Here is an 18,368-nt window from a genome sequence, read left to right as displayed (position 1 = left end):
GAGATCCTGCCATTTGCAACAACGTGGATGGAACTGGAGGGTATTATGCTGAGCGAAATAAGTCAAACAGAGAAAGACATGTATCATATGACCTCACTGATATGAGGAATTCTTAATCTCAGGAAACAAACTGAGGGTTGCTGGAGTGGGGGGTGGGGTGGGAGGGATGGGGTGACTGGGTGATGGACACTGGGGAGGGTATGTGCTCTGGTAAGCGCTGTGAATTGTGCAAGACTGTTGAATCTCAGATCTGTACCTCTGAAACAAATAATGCAATATACATTAAGAAAGAAAAAAAGAAGAAGAATGTAGCAGGAGGGGAAGAATGAAGGGGGGGAAATCGGAGGGGGAGAAGAACCATGAAAGACGATGGACTCTGAAAAACAAACTGAGGGCTGTAGAGGGGAGGGGGGTGGGAGGATGGGTTAGCCTGGTGATGGGTATTGAGGAGGGCACGTTCTGCATGGAGCGCTGGGTGTTATGCACAAACAATGAATCATGGAACACTATATCTAAAACTAATGATGTAATGTATAGGGATTAACATAACAATAAAAAAAATTTAAAAAAAAAGTTAGAATGCTTTGCCAGCCTTCACAGATTTTCTCCCTCACAATGTCAATGATGAAAATGTGCTTTCCTGGGCGCCTGGGTGGCTCAGTGGGTTAAGCGTCTGCCTTCAGCTCAGGTCATGATCCCAGGGTCCTGGGACCAAGTCCTGCATTGGGCTCCCTGCTCAGTGGGGAGCCTGCTTCTCCCTCTCCCTCTGCCTGCCGCTCCTCCTGCTGGTGCACGCCCTCTCTTTCTGTCAAATAAATAAATAAAATCAAGAAAAAAAGAAAGAAAGAGAGAAAGAGAAAGAGAAAGAAGAAAAGAAAGAAAAAAAAGAAAAAAAGAAAAAAAGAAAGAAAGAAAGAAAATGTGCTTTCCTGGCACTATTAGCTTGCATTTTCTAACATTCTAGGTGAGATCAGTGGCTGCTCCAGTACAGGGTCAAGGCAGGGAAAGGCGGAAAGGAAGGATAAAAAGGAGCCCCAGGAAACTTCTGGGAGTAATGAATACGTTCATTAGTCTAATTATCATGTGTATTTGTCAAGACTTACCGAATTGTACACTTCAAATACGCAGTTTAATATACCAATGTTAATATACTAATTATATCTCAACCAAGCCATTGGAAAATCATACACTGTTTCCTCAGTATACAAAACAGAAAATAAGAATCTGATGAAAAATTAACGTGTTCATGATACATTTCCACAGATTTCGGATTTCTCAAATTTATTTGAAATCTCTACTGGGGAAAAAAGTGAGTGTTTTGGAGGTTTATGCAAAGTTCAGGCTTCTAAAATGTGAATGAAATTGTCAACGATACTAAAAGAATTTTTTTAAATAAAAAACACCATGTGAATGAAGGACTGCTCTGAACCGTAATCGCCTTCCCACTGAAGTGCTCCATTTTAAATAAACACAAATGAGAAGTTACCACTCCTAAGAGTTGTTCGCCACCCCATGCCTTGAAAATAAATACTCAAATATTTGTTAAATACTATTACTTCCATAACCTTAAAGGTTTCCAGGACTTTCTTAGAGGGATTAGAAAGTCATCCTTTTCAGAAAGACAATGATTTATAAACATACAATCAGGTAGCTAACTGTAAACCTAAATTCGTAACGTATACTTTTATTTCAGAGTAACTGTAACCCGTTTTTCTACTTAATCAACACTTATTAAAAAAAAAAAAATCATACTCTCTGCTAGGCCACTGGGACATCACAAATACTAAGTCTCTGCCCTCAAGAAATGTCCAGTCAAGAAACAGACATTGGGGCGCCTGGGTGGCTCAGTCGTTAGGCGTCTGCCTTCGGCTCAGGTCATGATCACAGGGTCCTGGGATCGAGCCCCGCATCGGGCTCCCTGCTCCGCGGGAAGCCTGCTTCTCCCTCTCCCATTTCCCCTGCTTGTATTCCCTCTGTCGCTGTGTCTCTCTCTGTCAAATAAATAAATAAAATCTTTAAAAAAAAAAAAGAAACAGACACAAGTTGGGAAGCCATGCTAATGTGTCAATCACTGGAAGAGATTTCAGTGGATTCCAGAGGAGCACACAGGAGTGACTCCTATGCCTTTGCTGGTATCAAGGGCACAGAAGACCTGAGTTCTCTGGTCTTAAATCTGCTACTGACCAGCTCTGCTACTCCCAAGACTCCATTTTTTTTAGTGCTTTTTCTTTTAAAAAAAAGATTTTATTTATTTGACAGAGAGAGAGAAAGAGAGAGAGAGAGAGAGAGAGCGCGCACGCACACACACACACGAGGAGGGGGAGCGGCAGGCAGAGGGAGAGGGAGAAGCAGGCTTCCCACTGAGCAGGGAGCCGGATCCCAGAACCCTGGAATCATGACCTGAGCCGAAGGCAGATGCTTAACTGACTGAGCCACCCAGGCACCCCTCCATTTTTTTTAGTTGTAAAAGGAATACTACTACCTGCCATTCCCACTTAGCACTGTGTTCAGGAACAAATATAACTATATGAAAATATTCTGAAAATCAAACTATTTTTATTTTTTAAACTATTTATATTTTTACTATAATTCATTTCATATTGAACAACATTAAGCTTATAAACCAAGTTTTTAATAGACTCAAAATTCTTGGTTTGAGATTTTTGATAAATGATAGAAATCATCAGTAAGACTGAACTTAGACTCAATTAACACGTGTTTGTGCTTTCATGTGCTAGAACTAAGAAAGTTTACGCTAGAGGTTTTCTGTACATTTCTTTTTGAACCAAACAAGTTCCTGACACATAGCTGGTATCCATCAAGTGTTGAACAAATAAAATAATAAATCAATTCTGGCTCAGCTTCATCTTTACTTCTGAGCTTCAATTCTCTTATCTGTTAAAAGCTTAGAACAATCTTGACAAATAATTTATAAAAAGTGCCCAGCATGTGGTAAATTAGTAATTCTTTTTTTTTTTTTTAAGGATTTTATTTATTTAACAGAGAGATAGAGAGCACAAGTAGGCAGAGCAGCAGGCAGAGGGAGAGGGAGAAGCAGGCTCTCTGCCGAGCAGGGAGCCTGACGTGGGGCTCGATCCCACGACCCTGGGATCATGACCCGAGCGGAAGGCAGCGGCTTAACCGACTGAGCCACCCAGGCACCCCAAATTAGTAATTCTCAAACCGTTGGGTCTCAGGTTCGCTTTATGCTCTGATGACCCAGGGCGGGTCAGTCAGTTAAGCTTCCAACTCTTAATTTCAGCTCAGGTCATGATTGAGTTAGCCACCTTCTTCATGGAACATTATTTTTATCTCCTAACACTGACAAACTAGACATACACTTGGATATTTGGCAGACATATTCTTTTTTTTTTTTTTTTTTTTAAAGATTTTATTTATTTATTTGAGAGAGAGAATGAGAGAGAGAGAGAGAGCACATGAGAGCGGGGAGGGTCAGAGGGAGAAGCAGACTCCCTGCTGAGCAGGGAGCCTGATGCGGAACTCGATCCCGGGACTCCAGGATCATGACCTGAGCCGAAGGCAGTCGCCCAACCAACTGAGCCACCCAGGCACCCTGGCAGACATATTCTTGAAAGTGAACAGAGGAAAAGAACTGATACACTTTGTTACCAACGACAAAAAAGAACTTTTATGTGAACTATCTATTGGTAATTACCATGCTAGAAAAACTGAGAATTTAAAAATCTTATTTAAAATAACACACTTATCACGTTAATAAACCCATTTATATGACATAATTAACATTTTATAAAAAATAAATTTTCCAAAAAAATAACATAAAACTAGTTATATTTAAATATCTGGTTTTTAAAAAGACAGCTGGATTCAATTTCCACTTTTGCATTTAACCTGTTAGGATATGTTGCTCTAATTGAAGAATATGACGAAAATCCGGCCTCACAAATACACAGTTGGAAAAGAAAGTATAGCTGACCCTTGAACATGGGTTTGAACTGCCTGGGTCCAATTATACCTGGATTTTTTTTGATACATGTATCAAAAACGCATGTTCTCTTCCTTATGACTTTTGTGATATTTTCTTTTCTCTAGCTTACTTTCTATAAAAACAAAGTATAGAATACATATAATATACAAAATATGTGTTAACGGACTGGTTATGTTAACAGTAAGACTTCTGATCAACAGTAGGCTATTAGTAGGTAAATCTGGAGAGAGTCAAAAGTTATACTCATCTTTTCAACTGTGCCAGGGAGGGGAGTGTCCAGCAGCCCTACCCCTAAGTTGTTCAAGGGTCAACTGTATTTTTTTTTTTTTTTTAAGATTTTTTTTATTTATTTATTTGAGAGAGAATGAGAGAAAGCAAGCACATGAGAGGGGGGAGGGTCAGAGGGAGAAGCAGACTCCCTGCCGAGCAGGGAGCCCGATGCGGGACTCGATCCAGGGACTCCAGGATCATGACCTGAGCCGAAGGCAGTCGCTTAACCAACTGAGCCACCCAGGCGCCCAAGGGTCAACTGTATTTTAAAAGCCTTTTCAGATAATGTGGACATTCTTCTGTGATACTACATCAAAACTCAACAAGTGGTAGTTTCTTAAAGGTAGGCAGCAATATGGAAACTAAAACTCTATCAATCACCTTTTTGTACCTTGTTACATGAAAATCCACTGATCCATCCTCTACTTTTAATGAATCTTTTTCCCTTGTATAATTTTGTAACATCATGCATTGATCATTTGAAAAACTACTGGTTCAGGGAGCTATACAAATCACTGACATGTTGATACAATTCATTACAAGATACAAAAGAATCATTTGTTACTATCATCAGAACTTCTTTTAAGTACTGGGAAGCTTTCAAGTTCATGAAGGCAGAAACAAACTTCTCAAAATTCTATTTTCACCTGACAGCTCAACTTTTGTCGTTGGTAACAAAGTGTATCAGTTCTTTTCCTCTGTTCACTTTCAAGAAAATGTCTGCCAAATATCCAAGTGTGTGTCTAGTTTGTCAGTGTTAGGAGATAAAAATAATGTTCCATGAAAAAGGTGGCTAACTCAATCACACAAATCCTTGCCCTTTAGACAAACCAACCTGTTTTAATACACAGAAGTACTTCATGAGTAATTCCTATTTTCTCACATCACACATTTAAAAGACGTAGTAGGCAAGAGCCAAGATTTAAAAAAAATATTTTTACTGCTTCACTAATTAAGTGAAACTGGCTTTTTAAAAAAATTCCCAGGAGAGGGGTGATAGGATTTCTCACAGAGTTTGCAGTGAGATCTCCAGATTAAGGTCCCACCAGTTTAACTCACCATTGCTTTTGCACAATCCAAATGGCAAGTACCCCTTCAGTATCAATGAGATAATAGTTTTGACTTCAGAGACCCTTGGCATCTCTCACACCTTGAGAACCATGTCGTAAATTACTTTTCCAGGAGGCACCAGCTTTGGAGCCAAACAGACCCAAATCTCAATCCATAAAGCATTGCTCAAGTAAGCACTCAAAGCCTCAGTTTCCTTGCTTGTACAAGTAGGAGTATTACCACTTACCTTCCAGTGTTCTCCTGGATATTATCATGACCTAACGCATAGACAATGGTTAAGCACAGTGCCTGATCCAAAGTAAACACTCAAATTATAAATCATAAAAGCATAAAGAAAAAGAGAAAACATTACTGTGGGTGCTAAGAGGAAAAGAGACAGGAAAAAAGAAAGATTTGAAAATAAAACTCACTGAACCGCAGCAGAGGCAACTGCCAGAAAACATTCATATGCAAAATAAGTTCTGAAACAAGATCAAGAGGAAAGCAAAGAGAATAGGAAAAACAGAATCAAATCAAATAAACATGGAGAATAAGACAGAGCTTCAACAGAGGAGGCTAAACAATCTTAAAAGCACCATATTAAAAGGCGGTTTTTTTTGGGGGGGGCAAGGTTGCATATAGAGCTTTCAAGAAAAGACAGTAAGAATAAGAAACCGCAAAGAATCAGATTTGAAAGTAAAAAGGGGTTTCTCCAAAGTCGAAAGTACGAAGGAAAAAAAAAATGCATTCACTAAAATTCAATTAGCAGCAAAGTCTAAATTCTATTACGCTGACAACAACAAAAAACTTACCAACATAAGCTCCTAATTCTTGCAATTTCCCCTTAATGGCACTCTGAGGGAAGAAGAGAAAGACAAACGTGCGTGTGAGAAAAGGCGGAAAAACACCCGGCTCCATAACGCAGAGGCAACTTGGCAGCTGCGCGCACCTCCCGCCCCCTCGGCGCCCAGGTCCCAGGTGGGGGCGGGGAGGCGCCCGGGCCCCTCCCCCGTCCCCGCGGGCCCCCCCAGCCGCCGCCGAGCCCGTCTCTCGCCCGGCGCTCCACGCCTCCTTCCGCTCCCGGCGGCTTTCTGCAGCCGCGGCCCCGCTCGCCCGCCGAGCTCTCTGAGGCCCGTCGGCCCGAGGCGGCCCAGGCCGAGGAGGAGTCGTTCGCCGACCCGCAGCTCGCCGAGAGCCCCCGGCGGCGAGTAGGCCGCGGCGTCCAGGCCGGGCCCACAGTCCCCGTTACTCCTGACAACCGCGCGCCCGCCCGCTGAGGCCCGGCTTCCCGCCCCCGCCCGACGCGGGCCTTACCCGGATCTTGCGGCTGATCTCGGTGCCGATTTCCATGGCTCCCGACGGGCGGCGAGCTCAGCACTGCGCGGCGCTTCGCTTACCCAGAGCCCCGCGCCGGCTCCCGGCCCCGCAACCCCGCCGCCGCAGCCGCCAGCTACCAGCTCCCGGCCGCGCGATCTGCGTGACCCGCCCCCACCGGCCCGGCGCGCCAGGGAGAGCAGAGTCGAGCGCGCCTGCGCCTGCGCCTGCGCGCACCCGGGCCCGCGGAGTCTGTATTCGGGCGGCCTCTGCTGGCGGCTAGGAGAGCAGCGGCCGGAGAATGCCTTCGGTTTCTCTCCGCCGCTCCCGGCACCTGGAGAGCTCTCCCCTTTCCTCGCCCCCACTTACTCATTTTACGCTCTTTGGAAAATAAAGATGAATTAAATGCAGCGGAAAGATCCCTGGCTTTGGTATGATATCTGAGTTAGACTCCAGCTTTCACTGGCTTTTAATGTGATAATGGTTTAGATGATTTAAACCTTTAAGTCCTTAGTTTTCCTACTTGTAAAATAGACTGCCTCCTAGCGGTTGCATTATAATTACACTTGGAGGGAACCGACCATCCCGCGCAGGAGAACCAATCAATCACAGTCCTCTTTTTTTCTTTTTTTAAAAGATTTTATTTGGGGCGCCTAGGTGGCTCAGTCGTTCAGCGTCTGCCTTCCGCTCGGTCATGATCCCGGCATCCTGGGATCGAGCCTGGGTTGGGCTCCCTGCACAGCAGGAAGCCTGCTTCTCCCTCTCCCACTCTCCCTGCTTGTGTTCCTTTTCTCTCTCTTTTTCTGTCAAATAAATAAAATCTTATAAAATATTTTAAAAATAAAATAAAAGATTTTATATATTTATTTATTTGAGAGAGAGCGGGGGGAGGGGCAGAAAGAGAGGGAGAGAGAGAATCTCAAGCCAACTCCATTGAGCAGGCGTGGAGCTTGAGTCCACCACCCAGACATCACCACCTGAGAGGAAATCAAGAGCTGAATGCCCAACCAACTGAGCCACCCAAGCACCCCAATCACAGTCCTTTCTAATGATTCCACAAGTACTGCTTCCCTTGGGTCGGGTTCTGCCTTCCTTCCCCCCTCCCCCACTCGGTGGCCCTTCCCCAAGATTTACAGTCACTCTCCTGCTCCTTCCTTTCTGAAACCCTTCCTTTAGAGAACTCTATTATTCTTAGGATTTCAGCTGTCATCTCTATGCTGAGAATAACCGAATTTTCTGTCAGCCCTGACTTTCCCCCTAAACTCCACTCCCAAATTCCAGATGACTTCAGGCATTTGTATTTCCCCCAAATTCAGCACATCAAAATTTACGTCTTCATTATCTTTCCCGTCCCCCACTCAGATTGGTTTCTATTCCTGATGTCCCTGTTTCTATCAATAACAGCTTACTTCTCCCTGTCCATGATCATAAAATCTAGGAATAAGCAGAGAGAGGGCTCCCTTCTCCCCCATATCCACTAAATCTGGAAGTGGTCCCTATTAGCTATCCATTGCTTAATAACAAATGACCACACACTAAACTTAGCAGCTTAAAACACACACATTTATCATCTCATGGTTTTCATGAGTCAGGAATCTGAGCACAGCTTAACTGAGTCCTCTGGTCAGGCTCTCACAAGGCTGTTGTTGGGGTGTCAGTCACAGGCCGTGTTCTCATTTGGAGGCTTGAGAGAGGAAAACTCCACTTTTAAGCTCACTGGTGTTGTTAGCAAAATTAATTCCCTTGCAACTTTATGAGGGAGGGCCCCAGCTTTTTCCTAGCTGTTTGTCTTGAGGCCACCCTCAGGCCATAGAGGTTGCCCACAGTTCCTTGCCATGCGCTTCTTCAACATGGCTACTTAACTTAAGTCCACCAAGACAGTCTCTCAGCTCAGGGAAGGCCCAGTTCCTCTTCTTCTCGGGGCTCTCACTCTGTTGGGTAACTTAGGGCCACCCAGGGCCTGACCCCAGAATCAAGGGATTTATGGGCTCATCACATCTGCAAAATCCGCCCCCCCCCCTTTATTTTTGCCATATTCATTAACTAAAAGCAAGTCACAGGTGCTGCCCACTGTCAGGGTGAGGGGGTTATACAGGGGGTAAACAGCAGGGCAGGAATCATGGGGCCACCTAGGGTCTGTTTGCCACATGGCCCTTTATCTTATGTAATCATTTTTTTCCTTCTGAATTCCTATAGCATCTATGTGGGAGCTACTAGTATGACACTTAATATACCCTCTGCAATATTAATTGTGTATGTGTCCTCTCTAACAAAATTACAAACTCTTGTAGTTCTCCATTTCTCCAAAATTTCTTTCAGGATGCTGGACACATAGGAAGCACTTATGAAATATTTGTAGGATAAAATAAATGACCTAAATTAACAAAAGCATTCCTCATGGATTAATCCAACCATCCTGCCCTCATCCAACATTGATGAGAAGCAGCAGAGCAAAGTGAGAACAAGGACACTGGAGCCAGACTGTCTGGGTTTGAATCCCAGCCCTGCTACTCCCTCCTAAACCTTAGGCAAGTTGCTTAGCCTTTCTGTGCCTCAGTTTCCTCACCTGTGACATTCGTATGATAGCAGTTTCTCCTTCATAGGGTTATGAGGATGAAATAAATTAAAATTTGGGAAGCATTTTAAACTGTGTTTGGCTCACAGCAGCACTGTTTGTTGATTAAAAATTAAATGCCTTCTCAGAGCCAGACACTGTGCTGGGAGCCAGAGCACAAAGATGAGCAAGACGGAGTCCCTTTCATGACACTCACAATCCAAAAGATAGTATGTTATTTCTATTTATCCACCATTTCAGAACTAAGAATGAAAACACTTTTGTATCCATTACCGATTCCAAAATCCTTAGTCAATATTAGTTAATACTGAAAGAACATTTTACAGAGAATAGAAAATGTTTTCATTAAAATGTATTTGGAATAGGGAAACTTTTATTAAAATGTATTCAAGGGGTGCCTGGGTGGCTCAGTCAGTTAAGCGTCTGCCTTCATTTGGCTCAGCTCATGATCCCAGAGTCTGAGGATTGAGTCCTCAGAACCCTCGGCAGGGAGACTGCTTCTCCCTCTCCCTCTGCCCTCCCCTCCCCTCCACCCCCGCTTGTGCTCTCTCTCTCAAATAAATAAATCCTTAAAAAATGTATTCAAGAAAGGGTTAACTGTCAGAACAATACTTTTAAAAGCTGCTTAAGAATGCACACTTTTATAATAATAAAGAAAAGGAGATGAAAAGAAACGCGTTTACTTAAAAAAAAAAAAAGTGGGGGGAGCACCTGGTTGGCTCAGGCAGTAGAACATGTGATTCTTGATCTCTGGGTTGTAAGTTCAAGCCCCACATTGGACCTAGAGCTCACTTAAAATTAAAAATTAAAAAAAAAAAAAGAATTCACTCCCTCTGCCCCCTCCTCATGCTCTCTCTTCCAGCTTGTGCTCTCTTTCCTTATCTCTCTCTCTCAAATAAATAGATAAAATCTTAAAAAAAAAAAAAAGTCTTAAAAAAAAAAAGAACCCACACATTTAGACCTCAGGAGGAGTTACAGTGTCACAGGGTACAACCCACTAAACCGATGGTGTTCAGTGATCCAACACTGTTCAAGGTGCTTCCCTGGAAGATGCAGCTTCATAAACCATATCACATCCAGAGGAAGATGATCATGACGATGACCAGAGAGAAACCATTAAAGGAACAAAGGGTATTTACCTTGAAAAAGATTAAGCTAGACCAAGAGAATTCTTTTCTGGCATGGAAGGGCTCTCCAGTTCAGGATGAATGACCTATTTTGCTGTAGGGGATAGAATGAGGACTAAGTTTCAATAAACCACAATGCAGGCTAAGAGGGTTCTGGGTTGTCTTTTAAAGAGAGAAGATGACAAAACGAGTGTTAGTTTTGAAGTCAGAGAGGCCTGAGCCCAACTCCATGGTGCCCTGAGTCCTCTAACACTGGCCTCTTCCTACCTCCAGCCTGCTCTCAGGGCAGCATTCCAGCTGGACGTTGGGCATGTGCTCATCCTTTGCAAGCCTGTATATGTGTGTGTGTGGGGGGGTGGGCAGGAGGGAGGGAGGTAGGGTTTGGGGGTGGTTTCCTTCAGCCTGGAATGCTTTTCTCTTCTTTTCCTTGAGTTCTTTGTGAGCTTTTTTGTTTGTCCTTCCAGGCTCAGCTAGAAGCTAATCACAGTGATAAACCAGACATGACTATCCCCCTTAAAATATATTCTCATTAATATATTCCCCTACTACAATATATATGCATATATATAGTACTGGAGTGCGTGTATGTGTGTGCGCACGCGCACGCTCCTAAGTCTTTGAGGACAGAGCCATACATCTTATTTGTCTTTCTGGCTCTTCCTACCCCTTCCCTCTGGGAATCATTATCTCTATGTGGTGGGAGGAGAGGGTCAGTCATTCAGTTTAGATTCTTGCAGAAGATGATAATTTACATAGTGAGCTATAGTAGGTACTCTCCAAGCTATCAGAGCAGATTTCTTTTTTAAGATTTTATTTTTTTAAGTAATCTCCACACCCAATGCAGGGCTCAATCTCACAACCCCGAGATGGGGTCACATGCTCCACCAACTGAGCCAGCCAGGCGCGCCCTGAATTTCTTAACTCCTAAGAAAATATTAGTCAGTGCACCACCAAAACCACAATTTCCTTTCCTTTTTATTGATTATCTTTTTAAATTCAGGACTTTCTTTTTTAAATTTTATTTATTTTTTAAAGATATTATTTTAAACTAATCTCTACACCCAACATGGGGCTCGAACTTAACAACCCCGAGATAAAGAGTCTCATGCTCTACCAACGACTGAGACAGGGGCCCCTTAAATCTTAATTATTTTATTAAGAATTATCTTCATGTGGATAAGTATTTATACTATGCCACTTTCTGGGTAACAAGAGGAGGTAAAGATACAGATATGTAATGGCTTATTTATCTACAGAGTATCTCTAAATAGATACAGAAGGTTATGGTAAACACTGGTTACTGGCAAGAGGAGAGCTGGGTATCTAGCAGGCAGGGTGAGAAGGAGATTTTCACTGACAGCTTTTTATACTTTTTGGGGTTGAACCATACAAATTATTTCTCTTCATTCAAACTTAACCAATAATAATTTCAAGTCTGATGCTTTGAAGGGGCTGCTCATGTGGCTTATCACGGGGGAGTTACTGTCATATTAACATGGTTGAGAGAAAATAGAGTTTAAGTACTTGGTCAGCAAATGACACTGATGCAGTGAGGGGGAGGAAGTTCAAATCTGTTGTCTAATATCGCTTGGGTTTTATGATCATTTTCTATTTTTAAAATTCTTTTATTTTCTTCCCGATTCAATTAACACGTTTTTATTTAGTACTTACTCTCTGCCAGTAGTTGTCCTAGGAATTCTAGGAGATATAAAAGAAGCCTTCATGAAATAGTTTTTAAAGCTCTTGCCAAGTGTGGAGATCACTGTGGAATGGGGTGTCTTGGAAGCAGAGAGCCTTGAATTGAGGCTTGGAGAGCAAGGCAAGACTCAGAAAAATGAAAGGGGGCGGGCGGGCAGGAGGTGCTATGGGCCAGGAGAAATAGCTTGACTGGGGCATTCAGAGGGAAGAGAGAAATTGAGAATGGCCAAAGAGGCTAGAGCAACTTAGAAAGGCCCTAAAGGACAGGCAGAAAAGCTAGCCTTGGGGGTCCCTTGGGAGTGATAGACCCAAGAGAGAGAGGTAAGCTTGGTATTTGCATGTAAAGGAGAGAGAACTGAGAAACCAGATGCAAGACCACCCTTGTTGCAATAATCCGGATGTAAAATGATGAAGGTTTGGTTTAGAATTGCGGGAAGGGGGTAGGAGGCAGAGAGGAAAGAAAGAAATCCTGAGAGATTGCAAAGGAGGAAATACCAGGTCTTGATGGTAGGCTGGAGATGAGAAAGGGAGAAGGGTCTCACATAATTTCAATTTTTCTAGCTCGGGAGACCAGAAAAGGGACTCATTTTCATGTCTCTTTTTTTTCCTCACACACAATTTGACCCCCTCATGGTGTACTGTTGAAATATCAGTTACAAACAGAATTAATTTAATTTTTCTATCAGAAACACATGTAGTCTAACTTGCTTTTAGCTCCATCACCTGCCTTGAATCTTGGCCGGCTTTGTTCTCCCAGAGCGCTCATACCTCTATGATGTATGTGTGGTGTGTAGGTGTGTGCATCTTCCACTAGACCAGAAGTCCTCTGTGTCCAGGAGCCATGACATAGGCATAGTAAGTACGGCTAATTGTTGATGAAAATGAGAGTTGAATAAAATCTAACACCAAAAAGCTTTCCAGAAACCGTTTTTTTAAAAACCATTTAAATTAAAATTTGCCAAATAAAAGCTTCCCTGCTCCAATCACTCAAACCACATGCCAGGTAAAGATCAAATAACCCTATTGTGATGGTGTTAGGGTCACACAGTTTTATTCCTCCGCTTAAGTGCTGTAATTCAGTTACAATAATGCGGCTTAAAAATACAATACCGTGTAATAATAAACACTGCTAATGGGGTCTAGGGTTAAATGAAACACTTCACATGTATTTTACACAAGTTACTGGACAGCGATTATTATTATTCTCACTTTAGAAGAGAGGAAGCAGGCACAGAGAGGTTACGAAATTTGCACAAGTTTACCCAGCTATAAAGTGTTGGCGCTGAGATTTGAACCTAGACAACTTGACCATGGAGTCCCCATCCCTAATAGCTCTACTCTGTTGCATATTTATTCAGCTCTTTCGGAGACCGAGATGTTATTTGAGGCATATCAACCTTTTTGGGGGGAGAAGGGGACTTTCTCACCCAGTACTTTAAAGTGTTTTTCCTTTTTTATGGGGTATATCTTTAGACGTAAGCATGGAAGTAAGAAATAGAATATTTGAATTGTTTTCAGAAATGTACAACAGTAAAGGAATAACTCCAGCAATAATAGCATTTTACGGACCCTTTACCTGGAACCGAAATAATATCCCCCCCCCTCATTTTTATTAAAAGCCTTGCTTTATTTGGAAACTCTTAAAATAAGCGGTCATATGATTAAAAAAAAAGCAGCGGCGCGCCCCCTCCCCGGCGGCCGGGCGCAGCTGTCCGCACCTCCCCCGCGCCCCGCCGCCCGCATTCCAACTCTCTGAGGTCACGGGCCGCCGCCGCCGCCGCCTCCCCGGATCCGCCCCGCCCGCCCGCCCGGCCCAGGGGGAGGGACGCCCGGCCCGGCCGCTCCGCTGCTCCGGCCGCGCGTCCCGTGCCCCGTCTGTTCGTCCGTCCGTCCGTCCGTCCTCCTGCCACTCCAGCCCCCGCCCGGTTCCTTTGTGCGGCGCTCCCAGCCGGCCGGTCCCACCTCCGGGCCTTTCCCGTGACCGCCGCCGCCACCGCCGCCGGACTGTGCCCGGGGGAATGGTCTGCCGGCCGAGGTTTGGGAGACAGGAAGTGAGGCGCGCGAACCCCATGAGCGCGCCGCGGCGCGGGCTGGCGTGCGGGCGCGGCTGTGGCTGCTGCGCGGCGGGACCCCGGGAGGCGGGCCGCTGAGCGGGGCGCGCGGCCCCGAGGATGCGGGAGCGGGAGCAGGTGAGGGCGCGGGGCCCCGGCCGAAGGGCGGGCGCTGGGGCCGAGCGGTGGGGTGTGTCCGCCAGCGGGGACCCCGGAGCGCGACGGCGAGCCTTGGAGTCCCTCCCGGACGATGGGTCCCGGCTTCCAGACCCGTGGCAGGAGCGTTAACAAAGAGAAAAGTCTTCCCTTTCCAGGTTCTCCGTGATCTAGTTGAGTTCATTTCTAAAAGGGGTCTTGAACTTCTATTCTGAACTCCTTGGCTGATTGTTGCGGCGTAATTCTGGATCAGGGTTTTAACAGTCTTAGGCATATTTTTGCCTCTCGGTATATTAAATGAGAAATGTGCCAGATAACTGGCGAGAAGGCGAGTAGGGAAGGATTGTTTGGTGATGACTTGTTTTTGGAGTAAAGAGTGTTTACTCTGGAAAAAAGAATTCTTGGGTCTGCAAATTCCGACTTGTGATTTCTGCAAATCCTGATTAGATTGGCCGCTCTTGGCATGCACGTCTTTTCTTTTATGCTATGCTGAGAAAGCCTTATAATAATAGCGTATATTCACAAACATATTCAAAACACTGTGTGCTCTGACAACCGCTGTATGCCTAATTAGTTGCTGACAGATTTTTTTTTTAACTTTGGGATATGACAGTAATTTTACTCTGATAATAGTTGTTTTGTTTCTAGGGTATTTTATTCTCGAGTATTTACGCATATTGGCCATGAGAAATATGTTTGATTTAATACTATAGATCTATATATTACTCTAAAGATGTCATATATTCTGTGATTACAGTATCAGTGGCAGAATTACATGTGGGGAGGATCTTGGCAGCAAGGGGGGAAACGACAGGACTCAGAGTTACAGTGTATTTGAGAAAGTTTTGAAAGGGAATGTGGAAACATTAAAATGAATTCACAAATATCTGAGACTGCCTTTTGACAAGTGGAACAGAACTTAACATGTGTCCCTTATTACATAACAGGATGGTTTTGTAGAGAAAGTATTTACTAGTTTTTTTCCTTCACAAGCAAATTATGAATTATCTCTTTAGTAGATAAGTTATAATTTCAGATCTTTCAAATTATTGCATATTTTTTTTAAAAGATTTTATTTATTTGACAGAGAGAGAGCACAAGTAGGCAGAGCGGCAGGCAGAGGGAGAGGGAGAAGCAGGCTTCCCACTGAGCAGGGAGCCTACCTGGGGCTCTATCCCAGGACCCTCCAATCATGATCTGAGCAGAAGTTAGACGCTTAACTGACTGAGCAGCCCAGGCTACGCTATGGCATATTATTTTACACTGAGCCACCCAGGAGCCGCTATTCCATATTATTTTACATCTGAAACAGACCCCCCAAAAAAGCAACTTATATTTCTACTCCATTTGAACATTAATAACTTTGACATGATTTGCTAGTGAAAACTGTATATAACAGAAAATTAAAAGGTGTAAATCATTGATAATTTTCTAAATTATTAAACAGTATTAACACAGTAGGTTTTATATAAATAAGCAAAAAGCAAGCTATTCTTGTGGATGGATCTTGGGGAAAAATGCACCCTGACATCCACATTCACCCCTCAATCTTTTCTGTTACATTATAAAATCTACCTAAGTAAAGAGAACACATTGGCTTTTCTTTATCTCTGATGCAGTAAAACATTTCAAATCCCAGGAACAACTGAAAATTTTACTCTGCTTAATCAGAGCTTAAGTTAATAATTAAGTTATATAGTATAATACCTACTGCCTTCAAGGCCTAGGTCTATCTTTGTAATGAAGAGTCTACCATATTTGAACACTCAATGCAAATACTCATCTTTCCTCTGCATAAATGCAGTATCTTGTCTCTTCATCACACTACTTAATCTGTCCCGTTTTTTGTTAACCATAATTTGTATGTAAAATTGAAATCCACCACCTCATCTCATGAAAGGTATTTAATAGTATATGCGGTGTGGTATGTTACATACATATAATCTTTTAACATTTGTATTATACAAACACTGATAGCTTATCATCTCATGAAAGGTATTTAATAGTATATGCGGTGTGGTATGTTACATACATATAATCTTTTAACATTTGTATTATACAAACACTGATAGCTTATCAGGCAATTTTCTGGTCAAAAGCTTATTTAAAGTTCTCATTTCTTGATTTGTTTTTTTCATTTTGCCTCAACTAGTTTATACACTGACATAGCAAAGGGCATTGAAAACTGCAGGTGGAGACCATATCTTTTTATAATATTTATATTACCCCCCCTTAGTATGGTGCTTTTACTTATAGAAGGTACTCAGCAAAAAACAGTGCTTTAAGTAGTCCTGGTTTTTTCCTTTGGCCTCTAGTCCTTGTTTTTAACTTTTATTTTTCTGGCTACCTGGGCATAACCAGAACTCCAAAGGCAAAAAAACCAAAACACAAACAACAAAAGCAAGAACACAAACAGAGAAAACCGTGGTGCGGTCCTTACTAGAGATACAGCCATGTATATAATTATAGCATGCATGTAATCTCCTTAAGGGCAGCGACGGCTTAGGGTTCGTCTTAGATTTCTCACACTGCCCACTACGCTGCCTTGTACTCAGAGACGCAGTACACTTTTGTGGAGTGGAATTACTTAATGTTAACTCTGGCAAAGCCTAGTGAAATAGCTACTCTCTATTCTCTAGTTCTGCCATACTCCAGCCCTGTGTGCCCATCACCTCTGAAACCGAGACGCAGTCAGGAAAACGGAAAAGAGCAGAAGACTGGGAATGAGGAACCTGGGATCCATTCCCAGCTCAGCCCATCCCCGTGTGAAGCTGAGAAAGTCGCTCCTTTCGAGGCCTGGGTTCTGTGTCTCCCAGATGAGAGGACTGGGGGCGGACTCTGCCCCTCCGCGCGGTTCCCCGCCCAAGTTCAGGGTAGCCAGCCACAGCCACGGCCGAGCCTCGCTGAACGACTCGTCTTCTGGGGCAGCCTCTGCTCAGAAAAAAACAAAAACAAACCCCCAAAGGGTAGGAACCCTCCCGGGATTTTGTTGACTCGTTTAGGGGGAAAAAACCCAGGCAGTGTAAAAACCCCCAGCCGCCGCTCACGCTGTTTGCTCCAGCCCAGGAGTTACCAGGTGTGTTTAAAAACGTCGTAAATCACGTATGGGGGGTGGAGGTGTCCTGAGGCTCCAAACGGAACCAAACGGACCCCGCCCAGACCCCTCCACCTCCTGTGGGTCTCGAGCTGGGTTCTTTAAACGTTCCCTCCGGGGGCAGCGGGAGCCAGTCCTTCGTTAGCTCGTCCGTCTGGAAACGCGGCGGCGGGCGGAGAGTTCCGGGACTTCTGAGGCTGCGCGTTGGCCGGGCAACGCCGCCGGCTTTTCGGCGGGGAGGACGCGGTGGGGGGAGTCGGAGCCGGAGTTCTCCGCTGCTCCCCCTGCTTCGGGGGCTTGCTGAGCCGGGTCCGCCCCTCGTTAGTCCAGGATGGCGTTCAAGACTTCTTCCGCCTCGGCTTCTGGGCCGCGGCCCTGCTCCGGTGAAGGCCCACCGCCTCTCAGGCGTCCCCACCTGTTGGGAAGCCGGGGCCACGGTTTTCAGAACTTCCCTGCGTCTGGTGGTAATCGGGTAACAAGCATTGGTAGGGTCTTTATGACTTGTCAATCAATTTGGTGACGTAAATGTTTGTAAAGCAGAAACGGCCCTACCAGTGCTTGCTAAGCGTTTCACCTCGCTTGAACCTCACAGTTGCCATATGTTACCGGGGATTATTCCTCCCCTTTGGGTTCAGGGTTCATTTGTCTAATGGGGTTTAGACTTTCACCGAGGGCCTTTGGAGGTGTTTTGCTGTTATCTCCCATAAGGGCTAAAGAACCCCGACACTTGGCGTCTTAGGGAGCCGAAAAAATTAACTATAAAAAACAAAACTTTAACGTAGAGCCATACTAATGCTAGCTACTAAATTTGGCGGTACGGTAGTGCCAGCCGCTGTCTGGTTTAATCCCGAAGATAGCCGTAGGTGGTTATCGCTGTTTGTAGGGTTCAATGAGGGGTGGAGTCTGACCCAGGGGCTAAGGCAGTGCGACGATAAACTTCCTCACTGCCTCCCAGATCCTGTTCAGGCCTTCTTTTTCCAGGAGACCCGGAAAGCTTATTCTTTGGATACAGCTTTCATGATTTTTATTTTTATTTTTTAAGATTTTATTTATTTATTTGACAGAG

At 44.2% G+C, this 18,368-nt stretch overlaps 2 protein-coding genes across 9 annotated transcripts in view; one reads left to right on the top strand and one right to left on the bottom strand.

Moving 5' to 3' along the window:
- ZC3H14 (zinc finger CCCH-type containing 14) overlaps positions 1 to 6,783 on the bottom strand; it is a 49,037-nt gene extending 42,254 nt beyond the window's left edge. For all 6 annotated transcript variants that reach the window (XM_032405744.1, XM_032405745.1, XM_032405746.1 and 3 more), the window contains exons 1-2: positions 6,602 to 6,783; positions 6,100 to 6,142 (exon numbers count right to left, since the gene is read on the bottom strand). In XM_032405744.1, the coding sequence (XP_032261635.1) occupies positions 6,100 to 6,142; positions 6,602 to 6,637 (79 nt within the window). In that variant the 5' untranslated portion in view covers positions 6,638 to 6,783. The remainder of the gene's footprint in view (positions 1 to 6,099; positions 6,143 to 6,601) is intronic.
- Positions 6,784 to 13,829: 7,046 nt separating this feature from the next.
- The window catches only part of PTPN21 (protein tyrosine phosphatase non-receptor type 21), a 75,150-nt gene continuing 70,611 nt past the window's right edge, over positions 13,830 to 18,368 (top strand). The window contains exons 1-2 of one of the 3 annotated variants that reach the window (XM_032405734.1): positions 15,590 to 16,108; positions 16,204 to 17,284. The gene's annotated coding sequence lies outside the window, so the exon portion shown is untranslated. Of the gene's footprint in view, positions 14,191 to 15,589; positions 17,285 to 18,368 lie in introns of those variants that run through there. The other 2 variants (XM_032405731.1, XM_032405733.1) reach the window with 2 other exon arrangements.

The sequence above is a fragment of the Phoca vitulina genome, unplaced genomic scaffold (genome assembly GCF_004348235.1).
Source record: "Phoca vitulina isolate PV1807 unplaced genomic scaffold, GSC_HSeal_1.0 scaffold7, whole genome shotgun sequence".
NCBI lineage: Eukaryota > Metazoa > Chordata > Mammalia > Carnivora > Phocidae > Phoca > Phoca vitulina.
This window is presented reverse-complemented; position numbering and strand designations above follow the sequence as displayed.